Below are 25,074 nucleotides of genomic sequence, written 5' to 3'. Positions count from 1 at the left end.
TCTCTGGAGTGGGATTTGATAACTGAAAATCCAGCCTACAGTGACTCTAAACCCAAGTGAGACATTTGGCCTAAAAACCCTTCAACATAATACTGAACAGATTCCCATTCAGATCTGTATGTGACATCATTTAATCCCTGTTCCTTTTTCAATGCAATAATTTTTACCCTCATAAATCAAAGATTAACATAATGAGGAATTGCTGAGATTTTACCGCTGTAAACCCTGATTATTATCTTGACACATCAAGTTACGAAACTAGTCCATCTGTTACCAAAATATGTGCAGTATAAGCTTTGTCATTGTCAATGTAGTTATCTTCCGTACGGAATCTGGAAAGAGCTTAAGAGAATTGGGTCATACTTCTATTGAAAGCTTGTTATAGGAACATAAGAGTTAGGAGCAGGAGTCGGCCATTCGGCCCCTTGAGCCTGCTCCGCCATTCGATAAGATCATGGCTGATCTTCGACCTCAACTCCACTTTCCCGCTCGATCCCTGTATCCCTCAATTCCCCGAAAGTCCAAAAATCTATCGATCTCAGCCTTGAATATATTCAACGACCGAGCATCCACCGCCCCTTGGCACAGAATAATGTTAAAAACAGAGGAGTTCAGAGCAGTGCGGAAGAGTTCAAAGCTTTCCTACGGAGCTGGGCCGTCAAACAAAGGCACTTACCACTTGCCTTTGCAGCCAGAATGCAAAGTTCCTCCGCTGTGTACCCGCCCGAGCTGAAGACCAAGGTGTCTCCACTGGGCTCCGTGATGGGGTGATAGAGGTACACCTTCAGACCTGAGCCTTCAGCTGCCTGTAGGTCATGAACCGTGTCATCACGAGCAGCCATTTCTCCAAAGCTCTGTAATGGTGGCATCGAGAAAGAAGATGGTACCTCCTGGGTGAAAGGAAAAAGAGAAACATTTTAAGCTTTTATTTCCTATTAATTGGCCCATTTAGGCCACCATCATTCTACATTGAGTAGAATGGGGTCTATATTCGATGGAGTTTACAAGAATGAGAGGTGATCTCATTGAAACGTATAAAATTCTTACAGGGGCTTGACAGGGTAGATGCAGGGAGGATGTTCCCCCCCTGGCTGGGGAGTCTAGAACCAGGGGTCACAGTCTCAGGATAAGGGGTCGGCCATTTAGGACTGAGATGAGGAGGAATTTCTTCACTCAGAGGATGGTGAATCTTTGGAATTCTCTACCACAAAGAGAGAGAGTTAAAAATTTCTACTATCCTTTGTGTGAAGAAATTATTATGAATGTCCTGGCTCTGATATTAAGATTATGTCCCCTTGTTCTGGGCTCCCCCATCAGAAAAAATATGTTCTCTGTACCGAGTCCAACGAATTCTTTTAACATCTCAATAGATCTTCGATACTCAAGGGAAAACAAGTCAAGTTTTTGCAAGCTATCCTAACGATAGAATCCTTTATGCCCTGGTATCATTCTGTTGGACCCCTCCAAGGTCAACATATCCTTTCCTGAGGTGTGGTTCCCAGTACTGAAAGCAATATTCAAGATGGAGTCTCACCAGCTATACAACTGGAGCATAACCTCCCACCCTTTGCGTTCCAGCTCCCCTTGTACAAGCATTGTAGGGATTGATCTTTGGCCAAATGATAGCGGACAGTCAAGCAGCATGGACTTCTGTTCTCTTGAACTCCCCATTCCATGGAGCATTGCTCCTTGCCAAGGCTTTTCACCTGGTGGCTAAAGGAAAGAAAGAAAGACTTGCATTTCTATAGCGCCTTTCATGACCACCGGATGCCCCAAAGCGCTTTACAACTAATGAAGTACTTTTGGAGTGCAGTCACTGTTGTAATGTGGGAAACGCAGCAGCCAATTTGCGCACAGCGAGCTCCCACAAACAGCAATGTGATAATGACCAGGTACTGTAATCTGTTTTTGTGATGTTGATTGAGGGATAAATATTGGCCCCAGGACACCGGGGATAACTCCCCCTGCTCTTCTTCGAAATAGTGCCGTGGGATCTTTTACATCCACCCTGAGAGAGCAGACGGGGCCTCGGCTTAACGTCTCATCCGAAAGACGGCACCTCCGACAGTGCGGCACTCCCTCAGTAGGTTTATGTGCTCAAATCCCTGGAGTAGGATTTGAACCCACCATCTTCTGACTCAGAGGCAAGTTGTGCTTCCCACTGAGCCACAGCTGACACTGAGAGGGGTCTGAGGTGTCACAAAACGCTGGCCCTAAAATTACCATCGCAGAGGCACTTGATGCAGTTTCCTGGGAGGAGTCAATGGTTCTCTAAAATGGCGGAGAAGGGTTTCCGACAAAGGCTGACGCTCCCGTCTCAGAGTGTCACAATGGCACCCTAAGACTGGATTTCTCTCTTCCTGCTGGAGTTGGCTTGGGGCAGGAAAGCTGCCCACTGTCTCAATCCCCCCCCTGCCCCCGCCATCCAACCCAGCGACCTCGACCCATCAAGCTTCAGGGCGGGCGGGCTCCCGCTAGGATCTCCGCCACCAGGAAGGTGCCCCCCCCCCGACCCCCACCCCCCGCTGCCGACGAGTACGATGCGGAGAGAGGACCACATTTAAAGTGGGGAGAGGGAGGGGTAGTGCAGAAGATCCATGGAGATCTGCCGATTGGATTGATTTCCACGTCCTGGGGAGCGGGTAAACCTTGGGCTTGGCGAGCCAGACTTTCGGCTTCACCGTCGGTGATTTTCTCGGCGGTACAGTTGGTTTGCCGCCCGGCGAGAGTTTGCACGCAGGTTTTTGCCTTGGTATCGCCCACATCTGAAGTCGCCCGCCGGGACCAGACCGCCCGCGTGCAGCGCCGAGAACAACCGCCAGGGCGTAAGTTTGGCCTCAACCACCGGCGTCCAGATCGGTGAGAGACCCGCCCGGTAAACGCTGCTTAAACCGGGCGGTAAGGGGGGGTACCCTGCAAAGAAAGGTCAGTTAAAGGTTCTTTAATTATTTTTTTTTTAATTTTAGGGTTAAAACTGTCTTGGGAATGCTTTGTATTTTTTTTAATGAAAATTGTTTTTTGCGTTTTCCCCCTCCCTAGGCCCAACCGCAGCCTCAGGCTAAATTTTACTGTCCATTCCGGTTACGAGCGCCCATTTGGCTAACTTTGCACTTACCCGCCGAGAGACCGCCGACAATGAGTGTGCAACGCCCATTTTTTATCGCCGGCCGATTAGCTTTAATTACTTTCACCTTTCCGATGGAAATCCTCGCCGGCTTTTTGCGCCGAACATTAGCGGTGCTTCTCAGCGGGCAATTGGCCGCCGAGGGCCTTTCGGGAAAGTCTGGCCCAGAGAGAGGTGCCCACTAGGGTGCTACCCGCTGACACCAGACAGGTGGCAAGATCGGCTTCTGGGGCCACTTCGAGGGATTCTGGTGTTCAATAAGTGGAGTGGGAAGTGGGAGGGGGCGAGTCCATGCCGGGGGGTGGGGGGGTCAATCCTACTCCAATGACATCATACAAATGCAGAGAAGGAGCCCACACAGGGGGACGGCTTTGGGCGGGTGTCCTTGCTGCCTGTTCAGTAGAGCAGGTTGAGATGCGAAATGGACAGCTCCTGATGCTTTCCATCGGGTGGGTAGGGTTCATATCGCCCTCCCACCGCCAATTTGTGTGAAGTGCTTTGCAACGTCCAGAGGGATAGGCTACAGCGCCCTTTTAATTTGCAATGGGAGATAACACAGAGACACAGAGAACGGCAACTGTATCAAAGGTGATTGAATTTTCAGCGCTACTGATATACCGTGACAAAGATCACATACATAGCTCCAACTGTCGCAGGAAGTCAGCGCTACAATTGTCTGATTACCGGGCCAAAAGGAAGTAATTCCACATGTAATAATAGTTTGGCTTTAAGATTGTAGAATCTCATTTAACCAACACACACTCAGATAGTGCATATTACCACGCATCTGCCTTTCAGATGAGACGTTAAACCGAGGCCCCGTCTGCTCTCTCAGGTGGACATAAAAGATCCCACGGCACTATTTTGAAGAAGAGCAGGGGAGTTATCCCCGGTGGCCTGGAGCCAATATTTATCCCTCAATCAACATAACAAAAACAGATTATCTGGTCAAAATATCTGGTTAATAGCCCATTCTACTCAACCTATCTTCATAGGACAGCCCTCTCGTTCCAGGAATCAATCTGGTGAACCTTCGTTGCACCCTCTCGAAGCCAAGTATATCCTTCCGTCGGCAAGGTGACCAAAACTGAGCACAGTCCTGTAACTGTGCCTCCCCTCAGGCTTGTTGAAACATCGTTCACTCCCTCCCACCCTGACCTTCCCCTCCCCCCCCCCATCCCCAGCCGAGAGACTGAGCGACAAATGGACAGTGGATGTCACACCTCTTCCTGTTCTTGATGAAGGGCTATTTTTGATGTCTGCGTGAGTGGGTTGTCATCTGAATTTTCCAGCTTGTGCTTGTTGTGGCTTCGCCGTAATGATGTCACCCTCGATGTGGAAAGAAATGCAAGGGCCACATTTGCCAGAAGCGGACACTGGCTTTGACACTGTGCTAGGTCACACTTAGAGCAACACCTGCAGCCTGTGTTTGTATAGAGCCTCTAATGCAGAGATGGTGCGAAATCGCAGTCAGAAAAAACCTTCAGGAGAAAAAATTCTGGCACACCCAATTATTTAAAATATACTCGTTCACAGAGAACTACAAGGTAGTATTCCTTTAAAGTTCCTGAACCTTTCAAGGAAAACAACAGGTTCCTGTGCACACTAGACGAGAAATGGTTCTGGGGAAAGTTCTCGCCTAGAATGAAAACACTTGCATTTATCTCTTTAATTTATTCATTCACGGGATGTGGGCGTCGCTGGCAAGGCCGGCATTTATTGCGCATCTCTAATTGCCCCTTGAGAAGGTGGTGGTGAGCCGCCTTCTTGAACCCCTGCAGTCCGTGTGGTGAAGGTGCTCCCACAGTGCTGTTAGGGAGGGAGTGCCAGGATTTTGACCCAGCGATGATGACGGAATATATTTCCAAGTCGGGATGGTGTGTGACTTGGAGAGGAGCTTGGAGGTGGTGGTGTTCCCATGCGCCTGCTGCCCTTGTCCTCTTTGTCCGTCACTTCAGGTATTTGGGATTAAATCTCAGCCGATGGAGCTTTCCCTCCTGTGCGAAGGCTTCTGAATGAACTGACCTGGGACCAACCTCAGCCCACCTTGGCTGTGCACCAGACTCTTGTAATCATGTCTCACTCTTTTAACTGACAAGAACAAAAGCAACATTGCAAGAAGATGTGTGACAGTGTGGTGACTGCCATTGCTTTGTTGCCGAGAAGTTGTCATGGCAAATAGGAAGCATCGTTCTACAGCTGATCATATAACAGCTTCCTATCAATGTCAAATAACCAATAAATGTCAAATAAACGATATCAATGTGGAATCCAGTGTGGAGCTGCGTATAGATTGGGATTACTTTTTAATACATTCGAAGAAAAATTAGAGAAAGTAGCAGGACCTGCAATATAGGGTCCATGAGTAATTGAAATGTCTTCAGTGTAGGCACAGTGTCATCTTAGCTTAGCTTCTTATTGTAATGTATTTGCTTCATGGGTTCTTTGCTTAAGAATTCATAGCAACACATTGCCATTAAGAACTAGTTGGTTTATTAGCAAAGGTTTAACAATCACACAACACATTACTAGTTCATCCACTAGGCTCACAACTGCATACCTCATCGTGGATGACAGATCCAACTGGCTGGGGTTTTATTGAGTCTTGTGAACAACATGTGACTGGCTAAGCCACTCACAATGCAACAACTGTACAACTATTTTGTTGTAATCTGCAAAACATAATCATTAAATCAAGTGCCCCCTTGTTTTTTTAGGGGGGTTTGGTTTTTTTTTTTGAGGGCACCAGAAACACAAATTATACAAGTGCCCCCTGGCTAAAAGGGCGGGGGGTGAGGGGGGAGCACTAAAACCGACAACTTAAACAAATTAAACTTCAGACATGAAATCAAATTAAAATTTGGTTGCCGGGGGTGATGATGCACTCCAGTCCCTCCGGCGCCCACCTCTCGCAGAAGGCCGCGAGCGTACCGGTGGACACCGCGTGCTCCATCTCCAGGGACACCCTGGACCGGATGTAACCGCGGAAGAGAGGCAGGCAGTCGGGCTGAACGACCCCCTCAACAGCTCTACAACCCTGTGAGCAACCTCACAGGGGCATACATTACACTTGCCTTCTCTCTTGTGTTGGCCTCTCCCCTCTCTCTTCACGCCCTAACTACATGCACATTTTGGAATTTCTCTCCATCACCCATAATCTTCCCTTTCATCCCACAGTTTTCTGTTAAGCAATTTGCAGGTCATGCAACCCATTGACACCCTCTCTCTGCTTATTCATTCTCCCATTCCCCTCTCTTTCTTTCTCCTTCTTCCCCCAAATTTAAAAACATAAGAATCAGGAGCAGGAGTCGGCCATTCGGCCCCTCGAGCCCGCTTCGCATTCAATGAGATGGCGGCTGATCTTCGATCTCAACTCCACTTTCCCGCCCGATCCCTTGATTCCCTTATTTTCCAAAACTCGATCGATCTCAGTCTTGAATATACTCAACGACTGAGCCTCCACAGCCCTCTGGGGCAGAGAATTCCAAAGATTCACCTCTGAGTGAAGAAATTTGTCCTCATCTCCGTCCTAAATGGCCGACCCCTTATCCTGAGACTGTGACCGGTGGTTCTAGACTCCCCAGCCCGGGGGGAAACATCCTCCCGGCATCTCCCCTGTCAAGCCCTGTAAGAATTTTATATTTCAGCATCTTTTACTTTCATTTCATTTCTCTCCGCACCCCTCCCCATCGCCCTGCCCCACTCCCCCCATCGCCCTGTTCCCCCCCTGTCCCCCCCATCGCCTTGCCCCACTCCCCCGTCGCCCTGCCCTCCCCATCGCCCTGCCCTCCCCATCGCCCTGTTCCCCCCCTGTCCCCCCCATCGCCTTGCCCCACTCCCCCGTCGCCCTGCCCTCCCCATCGCCCTGCCCCGCCCCCCCCGCTGCTCACCGCTCCCTGTCGACCCGCCCTGCCCCAGCAATCCCCTCGCTCCCCGCCCCCCCAGCCCCTGTCACCCTGCCCCGTCCGGCCCCAACTCCACTGCCCTGCCCTGCACCCCCATCCCCCCCCGTCGCCCTGCCCTGCCCCCCCCCACCCCACCTCCTGCTCCACCCCCCCTCACCACGTCCCCTGCCCTGCCCTGCCCAGCCCCGCCCAATAAACTTTATCAGATATAAGAAGATCAAGGTTGAGTTGAAATGACGGTATGCGATTTGGGGAAGAAAGCGATGAACAAATCCTGATGAAAGTTCTTTTGTCTGTTAGTTCAATGAATGTGTTGACTTGCAAACGGGCGGGATTTTCGGCTTTGATGATGTCGGGGCGGTAATGGCGGCGGGGCGGGAAAGTTAGCGCCCCGGGAACAGTTTGCGGCACAATTGGGCAGCTGGGCGCTGAGTCAGGGGGCACAGTGCTAAGGGAGGCGTTGTACACCTCTCTCGGAGCGTTAGGGTGGGAAACTCCCGAGCTAAAGAGCCGGCCGGGGAGCGCTCCGAGAGATGCCTGGGGGCGGGGGGAGGGGGGGAGCTAAAGAATAGCCACAAAAACATTCCCAGAACATTGCCCAAGCCAAACACAAATCGCAATTCCTTTTTAAAGAAAACACAATCACACTTACCCTCGGAGTCCATTACTTACCCCTCTACTGTCGGGATGCTTGGACCGCCCTGATTTCCCAGGCGTTCACTGCGGGGCGTACGGGTCGGGCAAGAGTCAAAACTCGCGCTGGTGTCGCAACCAGGGGCGGTGCACACCGGCTCCGTGCTGCTCCGTGCCGCCAAACTGGAGCGGAGGATCGCCGTGGGGCACTGGAGACTGATCCCCCGCCCAGAACACCTCACCGCCACCATTGCCGCTGCTCCGGGGCGAGAAATGGAATGCAGAGCAGTCAAAAAACCCGCCCCGGTTGTGTTTTGTTTTGGGGGGGGTGAAGTTTGCTTTTGTTTTCACGCTGAGTTTAACACCACTTTGTTTTTGATCCGAGTTTGTGGTCTCTGGGCGCCTATTTCTTGCAGCAACTTCCTCTGGCACTTCCTGAACCTGCACGCATTTTACTTCAACAAAACTCAAACAACAGTTGTGACATTCTGACCACGTTCGTGACCCCACCCTATTCCCGTGAGAACATTTACTTTCAGCTGAGAGGCCTCGGTTTAACGTCTCATCCGAAAGACGGCACCTCCGACAGTGCGGCGCTCCCTCAAGTCTCTGGAGTAGGGCTCAAACCCACAGCCTTCTGACTCAAAGGCGAGAGCGCTGCCCACTGAGCCAACGCTGACACTAGGTGCAGTTGCCATTCTCTAACGCCTCTTCCAAGTGACCGTCCTTCATATGTGCCCCTGGACAGTGACTATGTGGTGGGGGGGAGGGGGTAGGGTATTAATAGCAGATCCTCATGCAACACCCACCCACAGGAACAGGAACCCCCTTAATTGAAGCCAATGACAGTGCCTCAACCGCAACAGCTAACCCACAACAGACCAGGAAACAGGGGCCCTGAGATCGCTTTCCGTCGGGTGCACGCTGCCTTAATTAATTGAGCCACTGGGGGAGCTGTTGGCCAGTGGGCAACACTCCCACCTCTGGGCCAGAAGGTCGTGGGTTCAAGTCCCACTCCAGAAACTTGAGCACATAAATCTGGGCTGGCACTCCCAGTGCAGTGCTGAGGGAGTGCAGCACTGTCGGAGAGGCTGTTTTTCAGATGAGGCGTTAAACCGAGGACTCTCAGGTGGATGTAGAAGATCCCGTGGTGCTATTTTGAAAAGGAGCAAGGGAGTTATCCCCGGGGTATCCTGGCCAATATTTATCCCTCACTCAACATCACTAAAAACAATTTATCTGGTCATTATCACATTGCTGTGTGTGGGAGCAGGGCCGGCACAACCATTGGGCGAACTAGGCGGTTGTCTAAGGTGCCAACATTTTTGGGGGTTGGGGGGGAGGGGGCAAAAAATTGAATTGAACGAATCTCTCCAAGGGACGCACGGGGAAATGGGTTCAAATGCAGCGGGAATTCTCCTAACTAGAGCGCTTGATGATGAACCTGCCTTGAGTATTTTGTAACTAGTGCGCGAACGGCGGTGCACTTAGTGTTATATAGAACAGCGAGATCCCGCAGAACTAAAAGGGGGCAGGTTGGAGAGGTGGGTGGGGAGGAGGAAATAAAGGTGTGCAAGTGATATCGCCCTCTTTCTTACTGCGTCGTTACTCTGATGCTGCCCTGAGCTGATCTTTCACTTAAACACCTTGACGTGTTTGAAGACCAGGGCAAACCGGAAAGATTTGGAAGCTGAAAAAAGATGGAGCCAGGCGCTGCTGGTCATTGAGCAACAGCAGAGCATCAAAGTTAACAGTGGGTTCCCAACTTTCCCTTTAAATTTAATTCTCATTTGATTTTCGTCGCTGGTGGAGAGTGGGGGTTTTTGTTTTACCGTACACACGCGCACCATGTGAGCCGCCAAACTGTCTGTTTGCCCACCCCCTCCTCCCAGAGACGGCCTCCCAGAGACGGAGAGTGAAATGGACACGGCGAAGTTGGCAGGCGGCAGACACACTCCCGCCAGGGCAGAATATTATCTGAATGGCGGCAGATTAGGAAAAGGGGAGGTGCGACGAGACCTGGGTGTCATGGTACATCAGTCATTGAAGGTTGGCATGCAGGTCCAGCAGGCGGTGAAGAAGGCAAATGGTATGTTGGCCTTCATAGCTAGGGGATTTGAGTACAGGAGCAGGGAGGTCTTACTGCAGTTGTACAGGGCCTTGGAGAGGCCTCACCTGGAATATTGTGTTCAGTATCCTAATCTGAGGAAGGACGTTCTTGCTATTGAGGGAGTGCAGCAAAGGTTCACCAGACTGATTCCCAGGATGGCAGGACTGACATATGAGGAGAGACTGGATCGACTGGGCCTGTATTTACTGGAGTTTAGAAAGATGAGAGGGGATCTCATAGAAACATATAAAATTCTGACGGGACTGGGACAGGTTAGATGCAGGAAGAATGTTCCCGATGTTGGGGAAGTCCAGAACCAGTGGACACAGTCTAAGGATAAGGGGTAAGCCATTTAGGACTGAGATGAGGAGAAACTTCTTCACTCAGAGAGTTGTGAACCTGTGGCATTCTCTACCGCAGAGAGTTGTTGAGGCCAGTTCATTGGATATATTCAAGAGGGAGTTAGATGCGGCCCTTATGGCTAAAGAGATCAAGGGGTATGGAGGGAAAGCAGGAAAGGGGTACTGAGGGAATGATCAGCCATGATCTTATTGAATGGTGGTGCAGGCTCGAAGGGCTGAACGGCCTACTCCTGCTCCTATTTTCTATGTTTCTCTGTTTCTATCACATGCAGGTCAGCACAGCTCAGCTCCGATCAGATGAGGCAACCATCCAGCCCCACATTAAAAGGACAAGCGCTGTGTGAAGAGTGGGTGAAAACATACTTTAAATGGAGACAGTTCTGTCGCACAGAGTTTGGCCGCTGCTTCTGATTTATCCTTTTAAGACCCTTTTTGTCTTCCGAATGAGTCCCCATTACAGATACTAATCTTGAAAATGTCCCACTCTCTCCCATCTTTATCACACCTCTCTTTCCCCAGTAAATCATCAACTCTCTGGCAACTGTGGTGCTGTATTTTTTTTTAGCGTCGCCTAGTCCAAAAAAATAAATGAAGTGCCACTTTATATCATCTACTTTAAAATACAACAGTATTGTCCTCTGCAGAGTGAAACATATCTGGGTCATCATCATCATAGGCAGTCCCTCGGAATCGAGGAAGACTTGCTTCCACTCCGAAAGTGAGTTCTTTGGTGGCTGAACAGTCCAATACGAGAGCCACAGACCCTGTCACAGGTGGGACAGATAGTTGGAGGGGGAAGAGGGGGGGGGGTGGGACTGGTTTGACATGGATGGTCACAGGATATTCGCCAATACAGATTGTGTTGTATATACTGGTGTATTGTATATACTGGTGTATGGTACTATAGGTGCGCAGTTAACATACACGGAGGTATACTTATAAAACTTACATATGTATATTACATGTGCATTGTAAGTATTATTGGACAATCTGATTAAGCAACAAGTTGAATAGATTTTATCACCATAGCACCGATTGCAGCTTTTGATCGCAGGGTTTTACTGTGTTAGCAGTGATCAGCTATCTCTGCACCTGGGCAGGACTGGTACCAATGTCCGAGGGGGAGTGTTTGCTAGTGCTGTTGGGGAGGGGTTAAACTAATATGGCAGGGGGATGGGAACCTATGCAGGGAGACAGAGGGAAGTAGAATGGGGACATAAGCAAAAGATAGAAAGAAGAAAAGTAAAAATGGAGGGCAGAGAAACCCAAGGCAAAAAACAAAAAGGGCCACATTACAGCAAAATCCTAAAGGGGCAAAGTGTGTTAAAAAGATAAGCCTGAAGGCTCTGTGCCTCAATGCGAGGAGTATTCGTAATAAGGTGGACAAATTAACTGCGCAGATAGCAGTTAACGGATATGATGTAATTGGCATCACGGAGACATGGCTCCAGGGTGACCAAGGCTGGGAACTCAACATCCAGGGGTATTCAACATTCAGGAAGGATAGACAGAAAGGAAAAGGAGGTGGGGTGGCGTTGCTGGTTAAAGAGGAAATTAATGCAATAGTAAGGAAGGACATTAGTTTGGATGACGTGGAATCTATATGGGTGGAGCTACGGAATACCAAAGGGCAGAAAACGCTAGTGGGAGTTGTGTACAGACCACCAAACAGTAGCAGTGAGGTTGGGGACAGCATCAAACAAGAAATTAGGGATGCGTGCAATAAAGGTACAGCAGTTATCATGGGTGACTTTAATCTACATATTGATTGGGCTAACCAAACTGGTAGCAATGCGGTGGAGAAGGATTTCCTGGAATGTATTAGGGATGGTTTTCTAGACCAATATGTCGAGGAGCCAACTAGAGGGCTGGCCATCCTAGACTGGGTGATGTGTAATGAGAAAGGACTAATTAGCAATCTTGTTGTGCGAGGCCCCTTGGGGAAGAGTGACCATAATATGGTAGAATCCTTTATTAGGATGGAGAGTGACACAGTTAATTCAGAGACTAGGGTCCTGAACTTAAGGAAAGGTAACTTCGATGGTATGAGACATAAATTGGCGAGAATAGACTGGCAAATGATACTTAAAGGATTGACGGTAGATAGGCAATGGCAAACATTTAAAGATCACATGGACGAACTTCAACAATTGTAGATCCCTGTCTGGAATAAAAATAAAACGGGAAAGGTGGCTCAACTGTGGCTAACAAGGGAAATTAAGGATAGTGTTAAATCCAAGGAAGAGGCATATAAATTGGCCAGAAAAAGCAGCAAACCTGAGGACTGGGAGAATTTTAGAACTCAGCAGAGGAGGACTAAGGGTTTAATTAGGAGGGGGAAATAGAGTATGAGAGGAAGCTTGCTGGGAACATAAAAACTGACTGCAAAAGCTTCTATAACTATGTGAAGAGAAAAAGATTAGTGAAGACAAACGTAGATTCCTTGCAGTCAGATTCAGGTGAATTTATAATGGGGAACAAAGAAATGGTGGACCAGTTAAACAAATACTTTGGTTCTGTCTTCATGAAGGAAGACACAAATAACCTTCCAGAAATACTAGGGAACCGAGGGTCTAGTGAGAAGGAGGAACTGAAGGAAATCCTAATTAGGCGGGAAATTGTGTTAGGGAAATTGATGGGATTGAAGGCCGATAAATCCCTGGGACCTGTTAGTCTGCATCCCAAAGTACTTAAGGAAGTAGCCCTAGAAATAGTGGATGCATTGGTGATCATTTTCCAACAGCCTATCGACTCTGGATCAGTTCCTATGGACGGGAGGGTAGCTAATGTAACACCACTTTTTAAGAAAAGAGGGAGAGAGAAAATGGGTAATTATAGACCAGTTAGCCTGATAGTAGTGGGGAAAATGTTGGAATCAATTATTGAAGATGAAATAGCAGAGCATTTGGAAAGCAGTGACAGGATCAGTCCAAGTCAGCATGGATTTATGAAAGGGAAATCATGCTTGACAAATCTTCTAGAATTTTTTGAGGATGTAACTAGTAGAGTGGACAAGGGAGAACCAGTAAATGTAGTGTATTTGGACTTTCAAAAGGCTTTTGACAAGGTCCCACACGAGAGATTGGTGTGCAAAATTAAAGCACATGGTCTTGGGGGTAATGTACTGACGTGGATAGAGAACTGGTTGGCAGACAGGAAGCAGAGAGTCAGAATGGCAGGCAGTGACTAGTGGGGTGCCGCAGGGCTCAGTGCTGGGACCCCAGCTCTTTACAATATACATTAATAATTTAGATGAAGGAATTGAGTGTAATATCTCCAAATTTGCGAATGGCACTAAGCTGGGTGATGGCGTAAGCTGTGAGGAGGACGCTAAGAGGCTGCAGGTTGATTTGGACAGGTTATGTGAGTGGGCAAACACATGGCAGATGCAGTATAATGTGGATAAATGTGAGGTTATTCACTTTGGTGGCAAAAACACGAAGGCAGAATATTATCTGAATGGTGGCAGATTAGGAAAAGGGGAGGTGCAACAAGACCTGGGTATCATGGTACATCAGTGATTGAAAATTGGCATGCAGGTACAGCAGGCGGTGAAGAAGGCAAATGGTATGTTGCCCTTCATAACTAGGGGATTTGAGTATAGGAGCAGGGAGGTCTTACTGCAGTTGTACAGGGCCTTGGTGAGGCCCCACCTCAAATATTGTGTTCAGTTTTGGTCTCCTAATCTGAGGAAGGACGTTCTTGCTATTGAGGGAGTGCAGCGAAGGTTCACCAGACTGATTCCCAGGATGGCAGGACTGACATATGAAGAGAGACTGGATCGACTGAGCCTGTATTCACTGGAGTTTAGAAGGATGAGAGGGGATCTCATAGAAATATATAAAATTCTGACGGGACTGGACAGGTTAGATGCAGGAAGAATGTTCCCGATGTTGGGGATGACCAGAACCAGGGGACATAGTCTAAGGATACGTGGTAAGCCATTTAGGACTGAGATGAGGAGAAACTTCTTCACTCAGAGAGTTGTTAACCTGTGGTATTACCTGCTGCAGAGAGTTGTTGATGCCAGTTCATTGGATATATTCAAGAGGGAGTTAGATATGGCCCTTACGGCTAAAGGGATCAAGGGGTATGGAGAGAAAGCAGGAAAGGGGTACTGAGGTGAATGATCAGCCATGATCTTATTGAATGGTGGTGCAGGTTTGAAGGGCCGAATGGCCTACTCCTGCACCTATTTTCTATGTTTCTATCGTCCAGTGTTTGGAGCTTTCAAGGAATATTAATCAGCTGACTGTAAGTCGTATACTTACTATATATCCCGGCAAGCTGTGAGCACACGAAATAATCACTGCTTATTTCAATTTTCCCAATTTATGACCAAACATTGTGCAGCAGGCTCGGGCGTTTCCTGTCTCACACAATCTTCACCACGGCAAGGACGTCGCAAGGACCATATGGAAAAATTGAGACTCTTCATCCAGTTTGTGCAACATCTGCCGGACAGTGTTTGGTCATAAATTGGGAAAACTGAAATAAGTAATGATTATCATTACTAATTTTACTTTGGATATGATAATATCATCATCATCATAGGCAGTCCCTCAAATCGAGGATGACTTGCTTCTATGTCAAAAAGTTCACCAGTGTTTCAATGAAGGACCTAATATTCCGGATCCCGAACTACATCCCGAAGGGTGGAAGATGCCTGTGGGTGGATTTTTTTAACGTGGGGTGACCGTTGCACACCAGCCACCACACGGGCTTGACAGAGCGAGGTCTTGGTCAAGTGGCAAGGGTTAACCAGGACGACTGGAGACCAGCTCTGCTGCACGGACCTAGTGCGCACACATATCGCAGTGTGGGCTGGGCCCTGCTGTCCCTGGGCCCTCGCCTCTTCTGCCCCGAACCCATGCCTCTCCTGGACCCCGATCATGTCCCTCTACAATCTCTCGCCGCTCCTTCGCCCCGGCCTCGCCGCTCCATCACACTGACTGCAGCGGTTCAAGAAGGTGGCTCACAACCATCTTTGCAAGGGCAATTACAGATGGGTAATAAATGCTGGCCTTGCCAGCAACATCCACATCCCATGAACGAATAAAAAAAAGTCACCTTCTCTTTTCAATGATAATAAACCAGTATATCTAAGACATCATGCGATGTTTTTTTCCTTTATATTAGCATTGGTTGAGGTGGAGGGGATGGGAGGAGCGCCAGGTGAATAGTTTGCCTAGGGAGCCAATTGCCCCTGTGTGGGAGCTTGCTGTGCGCAAATTGGCTGTCGCGTTTCCTGCATTACTACAGTGACTGCAGTTCAAAAAAGTACTTCGTTGGCTGCAAAGCACTTTTGGGATGTCCGGTGGTTGTGAAAGGTGTTATAGAAATGCGCGTCTTTCTTTCTGTTGAGTTAGATGAGCAGGATTTTACAATACCGGCGTCAAGCATTCGCCCATAGGTCACTCAAAGTTGTACTGATCACATTGTAAAACTGTTTATGTCAAGGCAGGAAGTCATGTTATCGCTGTGGTACCATTTTTACCATCACAGCTTGAACCATCTTTGGAAACCGCCTCTTGCAATAAATAGGAAGTGACCTCATTTCAGATTTCCCTGAAATATTGCATTAAAATACTGACCAAAAAAAAAAACCCCCTCAAGAATTCGGCAGCTCTTGTCAAAATGAAACGTCTGCAGCTTCGAGGCACTTTCAGGAGGTGTCTTGGCCCATGTTTATCACTCAACCAGCATCGCTGAAGGAACAGGCTATCTGGTCATTTATCTCATTGCTCTTTCTGTGGGAGCTTGCTGTGCGAGAAGTGGCGACCGTGTTTCCTCCATTGCAACAGACAGCGGAGTTCCAAAACATAGTGCTTTGGCTGTAGAGTGTTTTGGGATGTCCTGAGGTTGTGAAAGCCATTAGAGGAATGCGAGTTCCTCTATCTTAAAACGCTAGCTCGGTGATAGAGGTGCTGCAATTGTCCTTGGGGCTCAGCAAAGCCAAACCAGTCAGCCAAGGACCTTTTCCCAGACCGCTATCCAGTGCCGCAATGTGCAAACGTGTGCGCATTGAGTAAGGAGATGGGTTGGGCTCTGCTGTGCAGATCTCCACAATAGAACAGCCCTCTAGTACGTACTGTTGAGGCCAACATCCCCAGCATCGAAGCACTGACCACACTCGACCAGCTCCGTTGGGCGGGCCGCATTGTCCGCATGCCCGACACAAGACTCCCAAAGCAAGCGCTCTACTCGGAATTCCTACACGGCAAGCGAGCCCCAGGTGGGCAGAGGAAACGTTTCAAAGACACCCTCAAAGCTTCCCTGATAAAGTGCAACATCCCCACCGATGCCTGGGAGTCTCTGGTCAAAGACCGCCCTAAGTGGAGGAAGTGCATCCGGGAGGGCGCTGAGCACCTCGAGTCTCGTCGCCGAGAGCATGCAGAAACCAAGCGCAGGCAGCGGAAGGAGCGTGCGGCAAACCAGACTCCCCACCCACCCCTTTCCTTCAACCACTGTCTGTCCCACCTGTGACAGAGACTGTAATTCCTGTATTGGACTGTACAGTAACCTGAGAACTCACTTTTAGAGTGGAAGCAAGCCTTCCTCGATTTTGAGGGACTGCCTATGATGACTGTTGGGGCTCACATGTAAAGAATGGCCACCTGGGCAAGGTCACTGGAGAGAGATCATGGCCCGTAAAACCATACCCCAGCAGGAGTCAGGGTCTTTAGGAGGGGACCCTACCCCAGGAAGAGTCAGGGTCTGTTGGAGGGGACATTGCCCCAGGGAGAGTCAGGAAATCAGGAGGGAACCCTACCCCAGGGAGAGTCAGGGCCTGTTAGAGGGGACCCTACCTCAGGGGGAGCCAATGACAGGACTCCAGCAAGAGTCAATGCTGAGAATTGGTGGAAAGAAACAGAACTGATAAAGAGTTCTGGTTGATATTGTTTCTGTGGTTTTGGTTTGGTGAACAGTTCTATTTTATATTCGCAGGATGTGGGTGACTCTGACAAGGCCACATTCACTGCCCTTCCCTAGTTGCCCTGAGAAGGTGACGGCTGGACCTTCCTTCACCTTTGAGGCCAATCACATAGTGTGGGTCTGGAGTCACGTGGAGGCCTAAGTGGGCAGAGGTGGCAGGTTCCCTTCCCTGAAAGACATTGGTGAAAGAGTTGGTTTCTCGTGGTCCCTTCTTGATGGGGGCCAGCCCAGGAATAACTAGGTTTATGGAATTAAGTTTCACAGTTTGCCTCGGTGGGGTTTGAACCCCGACCTCGGAGTTTGCCTGCTCAGTACCATAATCACTACACGACCGTAAACATAATGGTGAGTAATGATGAAATCATCAGGGGATATTCCGTCAGGGGAGCTACTGTGGCTGACTGTTATTCAGCTGATCACCAGTGAAGACACAGCCTAGGGGTTTTATCAGACTCCGCAGTGCTCTTCAACGTAACCTTGGCAGCACCTCCCAAACCCGCGACCTCTACCACTTCGAAGGACAAGGGCAGCAGGTGCATGGGAACACCACCATCTCCACATTCCCCTCCCAGTCACACACCATCCTGACTTGGAAATATATCGGCCGTTCCTTCATCGTCGCTGGGTCACAATCCTGGAACTCCCTCCCTAACAGCACTGTGGGAGCACTTTCACCAGAACGGGACTGCAGCGGTTCAAGAAGGCGGCTCACCACCTCACACCCTCACACCTTATCAGTTCAGTAGCTCTTCCAAACCAATACCCTTGCTGATGGCACCACCATGTTTTACAGTGACAATTCCTCCTATTCGTCAAGGCAATGAGGTTACTGCTTGAGAATGAGTCACTTTCCCACTCTGGGTCACACAATTTTCAAAAACATATTCAATCGCAGAGAACCACAAAGGAGTATTCCCTTAACGTTCCTGAATCTTTCAATGAAAACAAAACATTCCTGTGCACACTGGATGGGAAATGGTTCTGGGAAAAGTTTCTGCCTAGAATGAAAACACTTCAATTTATCTTTTCTTTAATTTATTCATTCACGGGATGTGGGCATCGCTGGAAGGGCCGGCATTTATTGCCCATCCCTAATTGCCCCTCGAGAAGGTGGTGGTGAGCCGCCTTCTTGAACCGCTGCAGTCCCGTGTGGTGAAGGTGCTCCCACAGTGCTGTTAGGGAGGGAGTTCCAGGATTGTGATCCAGCGACGATGAAGGAACGGCCGATGTATTTCCAAGTCAGAATGGTGTGTGACTGGGAGGGGAACGTGGAGGTGGTGGTGTTCCCACGCGCCTGCTGCCCTTGTCCTTCTTGGTGGTAGAGGTCGTGGGCTTGGGAGGTGCTGGCAATGACCCCTGTCACAACACTCAGAAGCGGACAGAGGCTTCCTTTAAAGTTGGGCAAAGCAGTCAGGTTTAGCATAAAAACATAGAAAGTAGGTGCAGGAGTAGGCCATTCAGCCCTTCGAGCCTGCACCACCATTCAATATGATCATGGCTGATCATGCAACTTCAGTACCCCACTCCTGCCTTCTCTCCATACCCCCTGATCCCTTTAGCCATAAGGGCCACAGCTAACTCCCTTTTGAATATATCCAACGAACTGGACTCCACAACTTTCTGTGATAGAAAATTCCACAGGTTCACAACTCTCTGGGTGAAAAAGTTTCTCCTCATCTCGGTCCTAAATGGCTTATCCCTTATCCTTAGACTGTGACCCCTAGTTCTGGACTTCCCCAACATTGGGAACATTCTTCCTGCATCTAACTTGCCCAATCCCGTCAGAATTTTATATGTTTCTATGAGATCCCCTCTCATTCTTCTATGGAGCTGAACGGTCTCGGGCTTGCGCATGGACCACCTGGCCACTCACTATTCTGAGGTGAATAAAATGAGCTCTATGTCTTCAGCAATATAGCGGGTACGGTAGCATTGTGATTATGTCTTGGAACTGCCTGATTGTCGTAAAAACCCATCTGGTTCACTAATGTCCTTTAGGGAAGGAAATCTGCCGTCCTTACACGGTCTGGGCCTATATGTGACTCCAGACCCACCCGCAAAGCAGTCCCAAGTACTCCTTCCAGGTGAAACAGCGATTTACTTACACTTCTTTCAAGTTAGTATCGCTGTATTCGCTGCTCACAATGTGGGCTCCTCTACATTGGGGAGGCCAAACACAGATTGGGTGAGCGCTTTGCTGAACACTTCCGTAAGCATCACCCCGAGCTTGCCTGTCACTTTAATTCCCCGCTCCACTCTCACTCTGACCTCTCTATCCTCGGCCTCCTACACTGTTCCAATGAAACTCAACGCAAGCTCGAGGAAGAGCACCTCCTCTTTCCTTTAGTCATTTTACAGCCTTCTGGACTCAACATCGAGTTCAACAAGTTCAGAGCATAACCGCTGCCCATATTTTTCTCACTTTTCTCCTATTTTTAAACCCCCCCCGGTCTTATATAATTTTTCTCTCTCTGTTTCCCATGGCAGCTGGTCATTATTCTGCCATTCGCACCCTATCCAGACTCATCTTTTTCTAACTTCTGCCATTGCCATCTCAAGCTGGCCCATCATCCCTTTTGTCTCTCTAATCTCTCCTGTCTTCCACCCTATCACCGACCTTCCCTTTTGTTCTTTCCTCCCCTCCCCCTCTCAATGCTCCTTAAGAATCTGTTCATTTCGAACACTCTCCAGTTCTGATGAAGGGTCGTTGACCCGAAACGTTAACTCTGTTTCTCCCTCCACAGTTACTGCCTGACCCGCTGAGTATTTCCAGCATTTTCTGTTATTATTATAGCTATTAAGAACTAGTTTATTAACAAAAGTTTAACAATCACACGATACATTACTAGTTCATCCACTAGACTCACAACTGCATACCTCATCGTGGATGACCCAGACCCAACTGGCTGGGGTTTTATTGAGTCTTGTGAACATCACGTGACTGGCTAAGCCACTCACAATGCAACAGCTCTACAAACCTGTGAGCATCCTCGCAGGTACATACATTACACCAGCACTGCCCTCATACCGAGAATGAATAAGACAACATTTGATACCGAGCCACATAAGGAAACATTAGCGCAGGTGATCAAATGCTTGATCAAAGAGGTAGTGTCTTAAAGGAGGAGGGAGAGGTAGTGAGGCGGAGAGGTTTAAGGAGATGTTCGAGAGCTCGCACACTGCTTAAACAAAAATATTAATTCAAAAAAAACTGAAGTAAGCTGAGTAAAATGAAAGGATGCTCGTGGCGATAATCCTGAAGGTCACGAGGAATATTCTATAAGTAAAATCTTCTAATGAACCTGTGTTCTGGAATGCATTGCCTGAAAGGGTGATATAAGCAGATCCAACAATCACTTTTCAAAGGGAATTGGATAAATACTTGAAGGGGGAAAATTTGCAGGGATATAGGGAAAGAGCGGGGAGGGGGGAGTGGGACTAATTGGATCGCTCTCAGAGCCGGCACAGGCTCGATGGGCCGAATGGTCTCCTGCCTTGCCGTATCAGTCTATGATCCGATGACAATCCTTCAACGTCGCTGCAGTTTTTACTCGATAACGACAACCCTTGCTGCTTTATTCCCCTTGCCAAATCAAGTGTCATCGAGGCCAATATTAACACCCCTTCCTCCCTGGCCCCAACACCCAGCGGGGAGCAGCTAACTCATCTCTGGTCAGAAACTGATCCTCACTCCCCCATGGTCCCGCCTGGCTCAGTCCCACACCCTGTGATACACTCTCCCACGCAGGAGCTTTCGTTCCCTCGGGTAACAATTCATTTGAAGTTGGTTCATCTGCGATATTGAGGTAATTACTTTAAAATCAGAGTGGGGGGGGGGGTGAAATTGCCCCTTTATAAAGGGCCGTTATCGCCTGTGGGGGGTGGGGGGGACGCTGATGGGGTAGAGGGGACGTTTCACCCTGGGCAGGAGGGCGCTAACATCTCCCGGGAAATGACATCATCGGCGTGCGCGCCGATCCCTCACCGCCCTCACGCCGACCCCTCAAAGCCCCGCGGGGGAAATTGCCCCGCGGGTCACGAAGCTGACCGACCCCCTGCTCTCGGGGCACTCGTTAAAGGGGAGGGCGCCGGGCCTCCCCAGGCCGCCCTCTGTTTCGGATTGCCGACTCGCGGGTCGGCTCCAGTATGGCGGCCCTAGCGTGGTCCGGGCCGTGGTCGTGCATCCCGGCGCTCGGTTCTGGGCACCGAGCTGCCGGCCCGGTCGCACGCTGGCCTAGCGGGGGCTATCCAATGGTCGTGCAGAACCCGCAGCAGCCCTCCCCTTTAAGAGAAGGAGGGAGGGGTTGCACTTGAAGCGCGTCAGCCCTGCACGGAGCAACCGCATATCACTACCCTCCCCGCCCCAGTTGCGCCCTGGGAACTGCCCCCAAAGGAAGTGGAGCGCGTGGGATTGTGCTTCACTTCCCCTGAAGGCGGTAAGCCCAATTCACCGCCCCCAGATGTTTACTGCCCCCAATTTCACCCCTGGAGTGTCTATTGACACCAGTATATCAGCCAATGAGGCAGGGTGAGAGTTACCACAGGACTCGCAGCAAACAGTCTAACTTACAGCAATCAGAGTTTATTTAAACAGCGCACTACTGCAAACAGTCCACAGAGTCTATTTAAACAGTCTCTGTGATCTACAGCAAATTGAACAAATGTGTGAGAGCGTGTTGTGTATATGAGTGTATGTATGTTTGTGTGTGTGTATTTCTTTGTGAGTGAGGGTGTGTGTGTTTGTGTGTGAGGGTGTGTGTGTGTGTGAGAGTGTATGTGTATGTGTGTGACGGTGTGTGTGTGAGAGAGTGTGTGTGAAGGTATGTGTGTGTGTGTGAGTGGGTGAGTGAGTGTGAGTGTGTGAGTGAGTATGAGTGTGTGTGTGAGTGTGTGAGTGTGTGTGTGTGTGAGAGTGTGTGTGTGAGAGTGTGTGTGTGAGAGTGTGAGAGTGTGTGTGAGAGTGTGTGTGTGAGAGTGTGTGTGAGTGTGAGAGTGTGTGTGTGAGAGTGTGTGTGTGAGAGTGTGTGTGAATGTGTGTGTGTGTGTGTGTGAGAGTGTGAGAGTGTGTGTGAGAGAATGTGTGTGAGAGTGTGTGTGTGAGAGTGTGAGAGTGTGTGTGAGAGTGTGTGTGTGAGTGTGTGAGAGTGTGTGTGTGTGAGTGTGTGAGAGTGTGTGTGTGTGAGTGTGTGTGTGTGTGAGTGTGTGAGAGTGTGTGTGTGTGAGTGTGTGAATGTGTGTGTGTGAGTGTGTGAGAGTGTGTGTGTGTGAGTGTGTGAATGTGTGTGTGTGTGAGTGTGTGTGTATGTGTGTGAGTGTGTGTGTGAGTGTGTGTGTGAGAGTGTGTGAGTGTGTGTGAGAGTGTGAGTGTGTGTGTGAGTGTGTGAGTGAGTGTGTATGTGAGTGTGTATGTGAGTGTGTGTGTGAGTGTGTGAGAGTGTGTGTGTGAGAGTGTGAGAGTGTGTGTGTGAGAGTGTGAGTGTGTGTGAGAGTGTGAGTGTGTGTGTGAGTGTGTGAGAGTGTGTGAGTGTGTGTGTGAGTGTGTGTGTGAGTGTGTGAGAGTGTATGAGTGTGTGTGTGAGTGTGTGTGTGAGTGTGTATGAGTGTGTGAGAGTGTGTGTGTGAGAGTGTGAGTGTGTGTGTGAATGTGAGTGTGTGAGTGTGTGTGTGAGTGTGTGTGTGAGTGTGTGAGAGTGTGAGTGTGTGTGTGAGTGTGTATGTGAGTGTGTGAGTGTGTGTGTGTGAGAGTGTGTGTGTGAGAGTGTGAGTGTGTGTGAGAGTGTGAGAGTGTGAGTGTGTGTGAGAGTGTGAGAGTGTGTGTGTGAGAGTGTGTATGTGTGTGTGTGAGAGTGTGAGTGTGTGTGAGAGTGTGAGAGTGTGTGTGTGTGAGTGTGTATGTGAGTGTGTGAGTGTGTGTGTGTGAGTGTGTGTGAGAGTGTGAGAGTGTGTGTGAGAGTGTGTGTGTGAGAGTGTGAGTGTGTGTGAGAGTGTGAGAGTGTGTGTGAGAGTGTGTGTGTGAGAGTGTGAGTGTGTGTGAGAGTGTGAGAGTGTGTGTGAGAGTGTGAGTGTGAGAGTGTGAGTGTGTGTGAGAGTGTGAGAGTGTGTGAGAGTGTGAGTGTGTGTGAGAGTGTGAGAGTGTGTGTGAGAGTGTGTGTGTGAGAGTGTGAGTGTGTGTGAGAGTGTGAGAGTGTGTGTGAGAGTGTGAGTGTGAGAGTGTGAGTGTGTGTGAGAGTGTGAGAGTGTGTGAGAGTGTGTGTGAGAGTGTGTGTGAGAGTGTGAGAGTGTGTGTGAGAGTGTGTGTGAGAGTGTGAGTGTGTGTGAGAGTGAGAGTGTGAGAGAGTGTGTGTGAGAGTGTGTGTGAGAGTGTGAGAGTGTGTGTGAGAGTGTGTGTGAGAGTGTGAGTGTGTGTGAGAGTGTGAGAGTGTGTGAGAGTGTGAGTGTGAGTGAGAGTGAGAGTGTGAGAGAGTGTGTGTGTGAGAGTGTGAGAGTGTGTGTGTGAGAGTGTGTGTGAGAGTGTGAGAGTGTGTGTGAGAGTGTGTGTGAGAGTGTGAGAGTGTGTGTGAGAGTGTGTGTGAGAGTGTGAGTGTGTGTGAGAGTGTGAGAGTGTGTGAGAGTGTGAGTGTGAGTGAGAGTGAGAGTGTGAGAGAGTGTGTGTGTGAGAGTGTGAGAGTGTGTGAGAGTGTGTGTGAGAGTGTGTGTGAGAGTGTGAGAGTGTGTGTGAGAGTGTGTGTGAGAGTGTGAGTGTGTGTGAGAGTGTGAGAGTGTGTGAGAGTGTGAGTGTGAGTGAGAGTGAGAGTGTGAGAGAGTGTGTGTGTGAGTGTGTGAATGTGTGCACACATCTGAAGACAGGCTCGTTCACTCTATAAAGAACATGCTAATATTGAGAAAGCGTTGAGTAAAGTTTCTCTTACCCTGGGATGTTGCTTGTCCTACACTTGGCACTGCTTCCACAATGTTACCGGAGGGAAGCGAGCAGCCAGGAGCTTCTTCATGCTGTCTGGCTGCTGTGCTGTGTGAGCAGCTGCGTTCACTGCATGCGCCCCAGACTTCCTGTTAAGGCTGGATGAGAAAGAGATTGCTTGCTGAGTAGCTTCCTGCTTCTGAACGGCCTCTTTCCCCTCCTTCACCTACATGACAGAACAGCCCGGCCTACACAGCAGCAGTCACTGCACTCCAACGGGGTGAAGTGCTTTGAAACATGTTACCGTTGAATAAGCAATTCTCGATTATCAAGTCATTCAGCACTGAGCGACACCAAACCCTTTCTTTCAGAAATTCTCAAATGCTTATTAAATTCCAAATCTTACATTGCAATCATCAGAACCAACCGCCTTTTTTCTCCCTTGAATGCATGATTTTGTGTGCCATAAATCCTTACCGATAGTCTGGATAGTTGGGGAACGCGCAGGGGAGCGATCAGGAAAGACTGGAAAAGCTCCAAGCTCTGGGGTGAGAGCGTTGTCCTGTGAGGAGAGATTGAGTATACTGGGCCGATACTCTCTGGAGTTTAGAAGAATGAGAGGTGATCTCTTTGAAACATATGGACTGGAAACTCAGCACCGATTGTCGTATGAGGAGAGATTGAGTAGACTAGAAAGAAGGAAAGACGTGCATTTATATAATGTTCAGCCATGAACTCATTGAATGGTGGTGCAGGCTCGAAGGGCCAAATGGCCTACTCCTGCACCTATTTTCTATGTTTCTATGTTTCATGACCACCGGACGTCCCAAAGCGCTTTACAGCCAATGAAGTACTTTTGGAGTGTCGTCAATGTTGTAACGTAGGAAATGCGGCCTCTATTCTCTAGAGTTTAGAAGAATGAGAGGTGATCATACAGAATTCTTACAGGACAGTGACAGGGTAGATGCAGGGAGGATGTGTCCCCCCGGGCTGGGGAGTCTAGAACCAGGCTCAGGATAAGGGGTCGGCCATTTAGGACTGAGATGAGGAGAAATTCTTTCACTCCAAGTGGTGAAACTTTGGAATTCTCTGCCCCAGAGGGCTGT

At 49.1% G+C, this 25,074-nt stretch overlaps 1 protein-coding gene across 6 annotated transcripts in view; it reads right to left on the bottom strand.

The window, feature by feature from the left end:
* The window catches only part of LOC139228531 (tyrosine-protein kinase JAK2-like), a 112,078-nt gene extending 87,945 nt beyond the window's left edge, over positions 1-24,133 (bottom strand). Inside the window, exons 1-3 of one of the 6 annotated variants that reach the window (XM_070859611.1) lie at positions 23,979-24,133; positions 6,621-6,749; positions 677-890 (exon numbers count right to left, since the gene is read on the bottom strand). In XM_070859611.1, coding sequence (XP_070715712.1) covers positions 677-869 — 193 coding nt within the window. In that variant the 5' untranslated portion in view covers positions 870-890; positions 6,621-6,749; positions 23,979-24,133. The other 5 variants (XM_070859610.1, XM_070859613.1, XM_070859612.1 and 2 more) reach the window with 5 other exon arrangements.
* Positions 24,134-25,074: the final 941 nt, after the last annotated feature.

Source organism: Pristiophorus japonicus, chromosome 18 (genome assembly GCF_044704955.1).
Source record: "Pristiophorus japonicus isolate sPriJap1 chromosome 18, sPriJap1.hap1, whole genome shotgun sequence".
NCBI lineage: Eukaryota > Metazoa > Chordata > Chondrichthyes > Pristiophoridae > Pristiophorus > Pristiophorus japonicus.
Note: the sequence above shows the minus strand (reverse complement) of the source record. Positions and strands in the feature narration are given on the sequence as shown.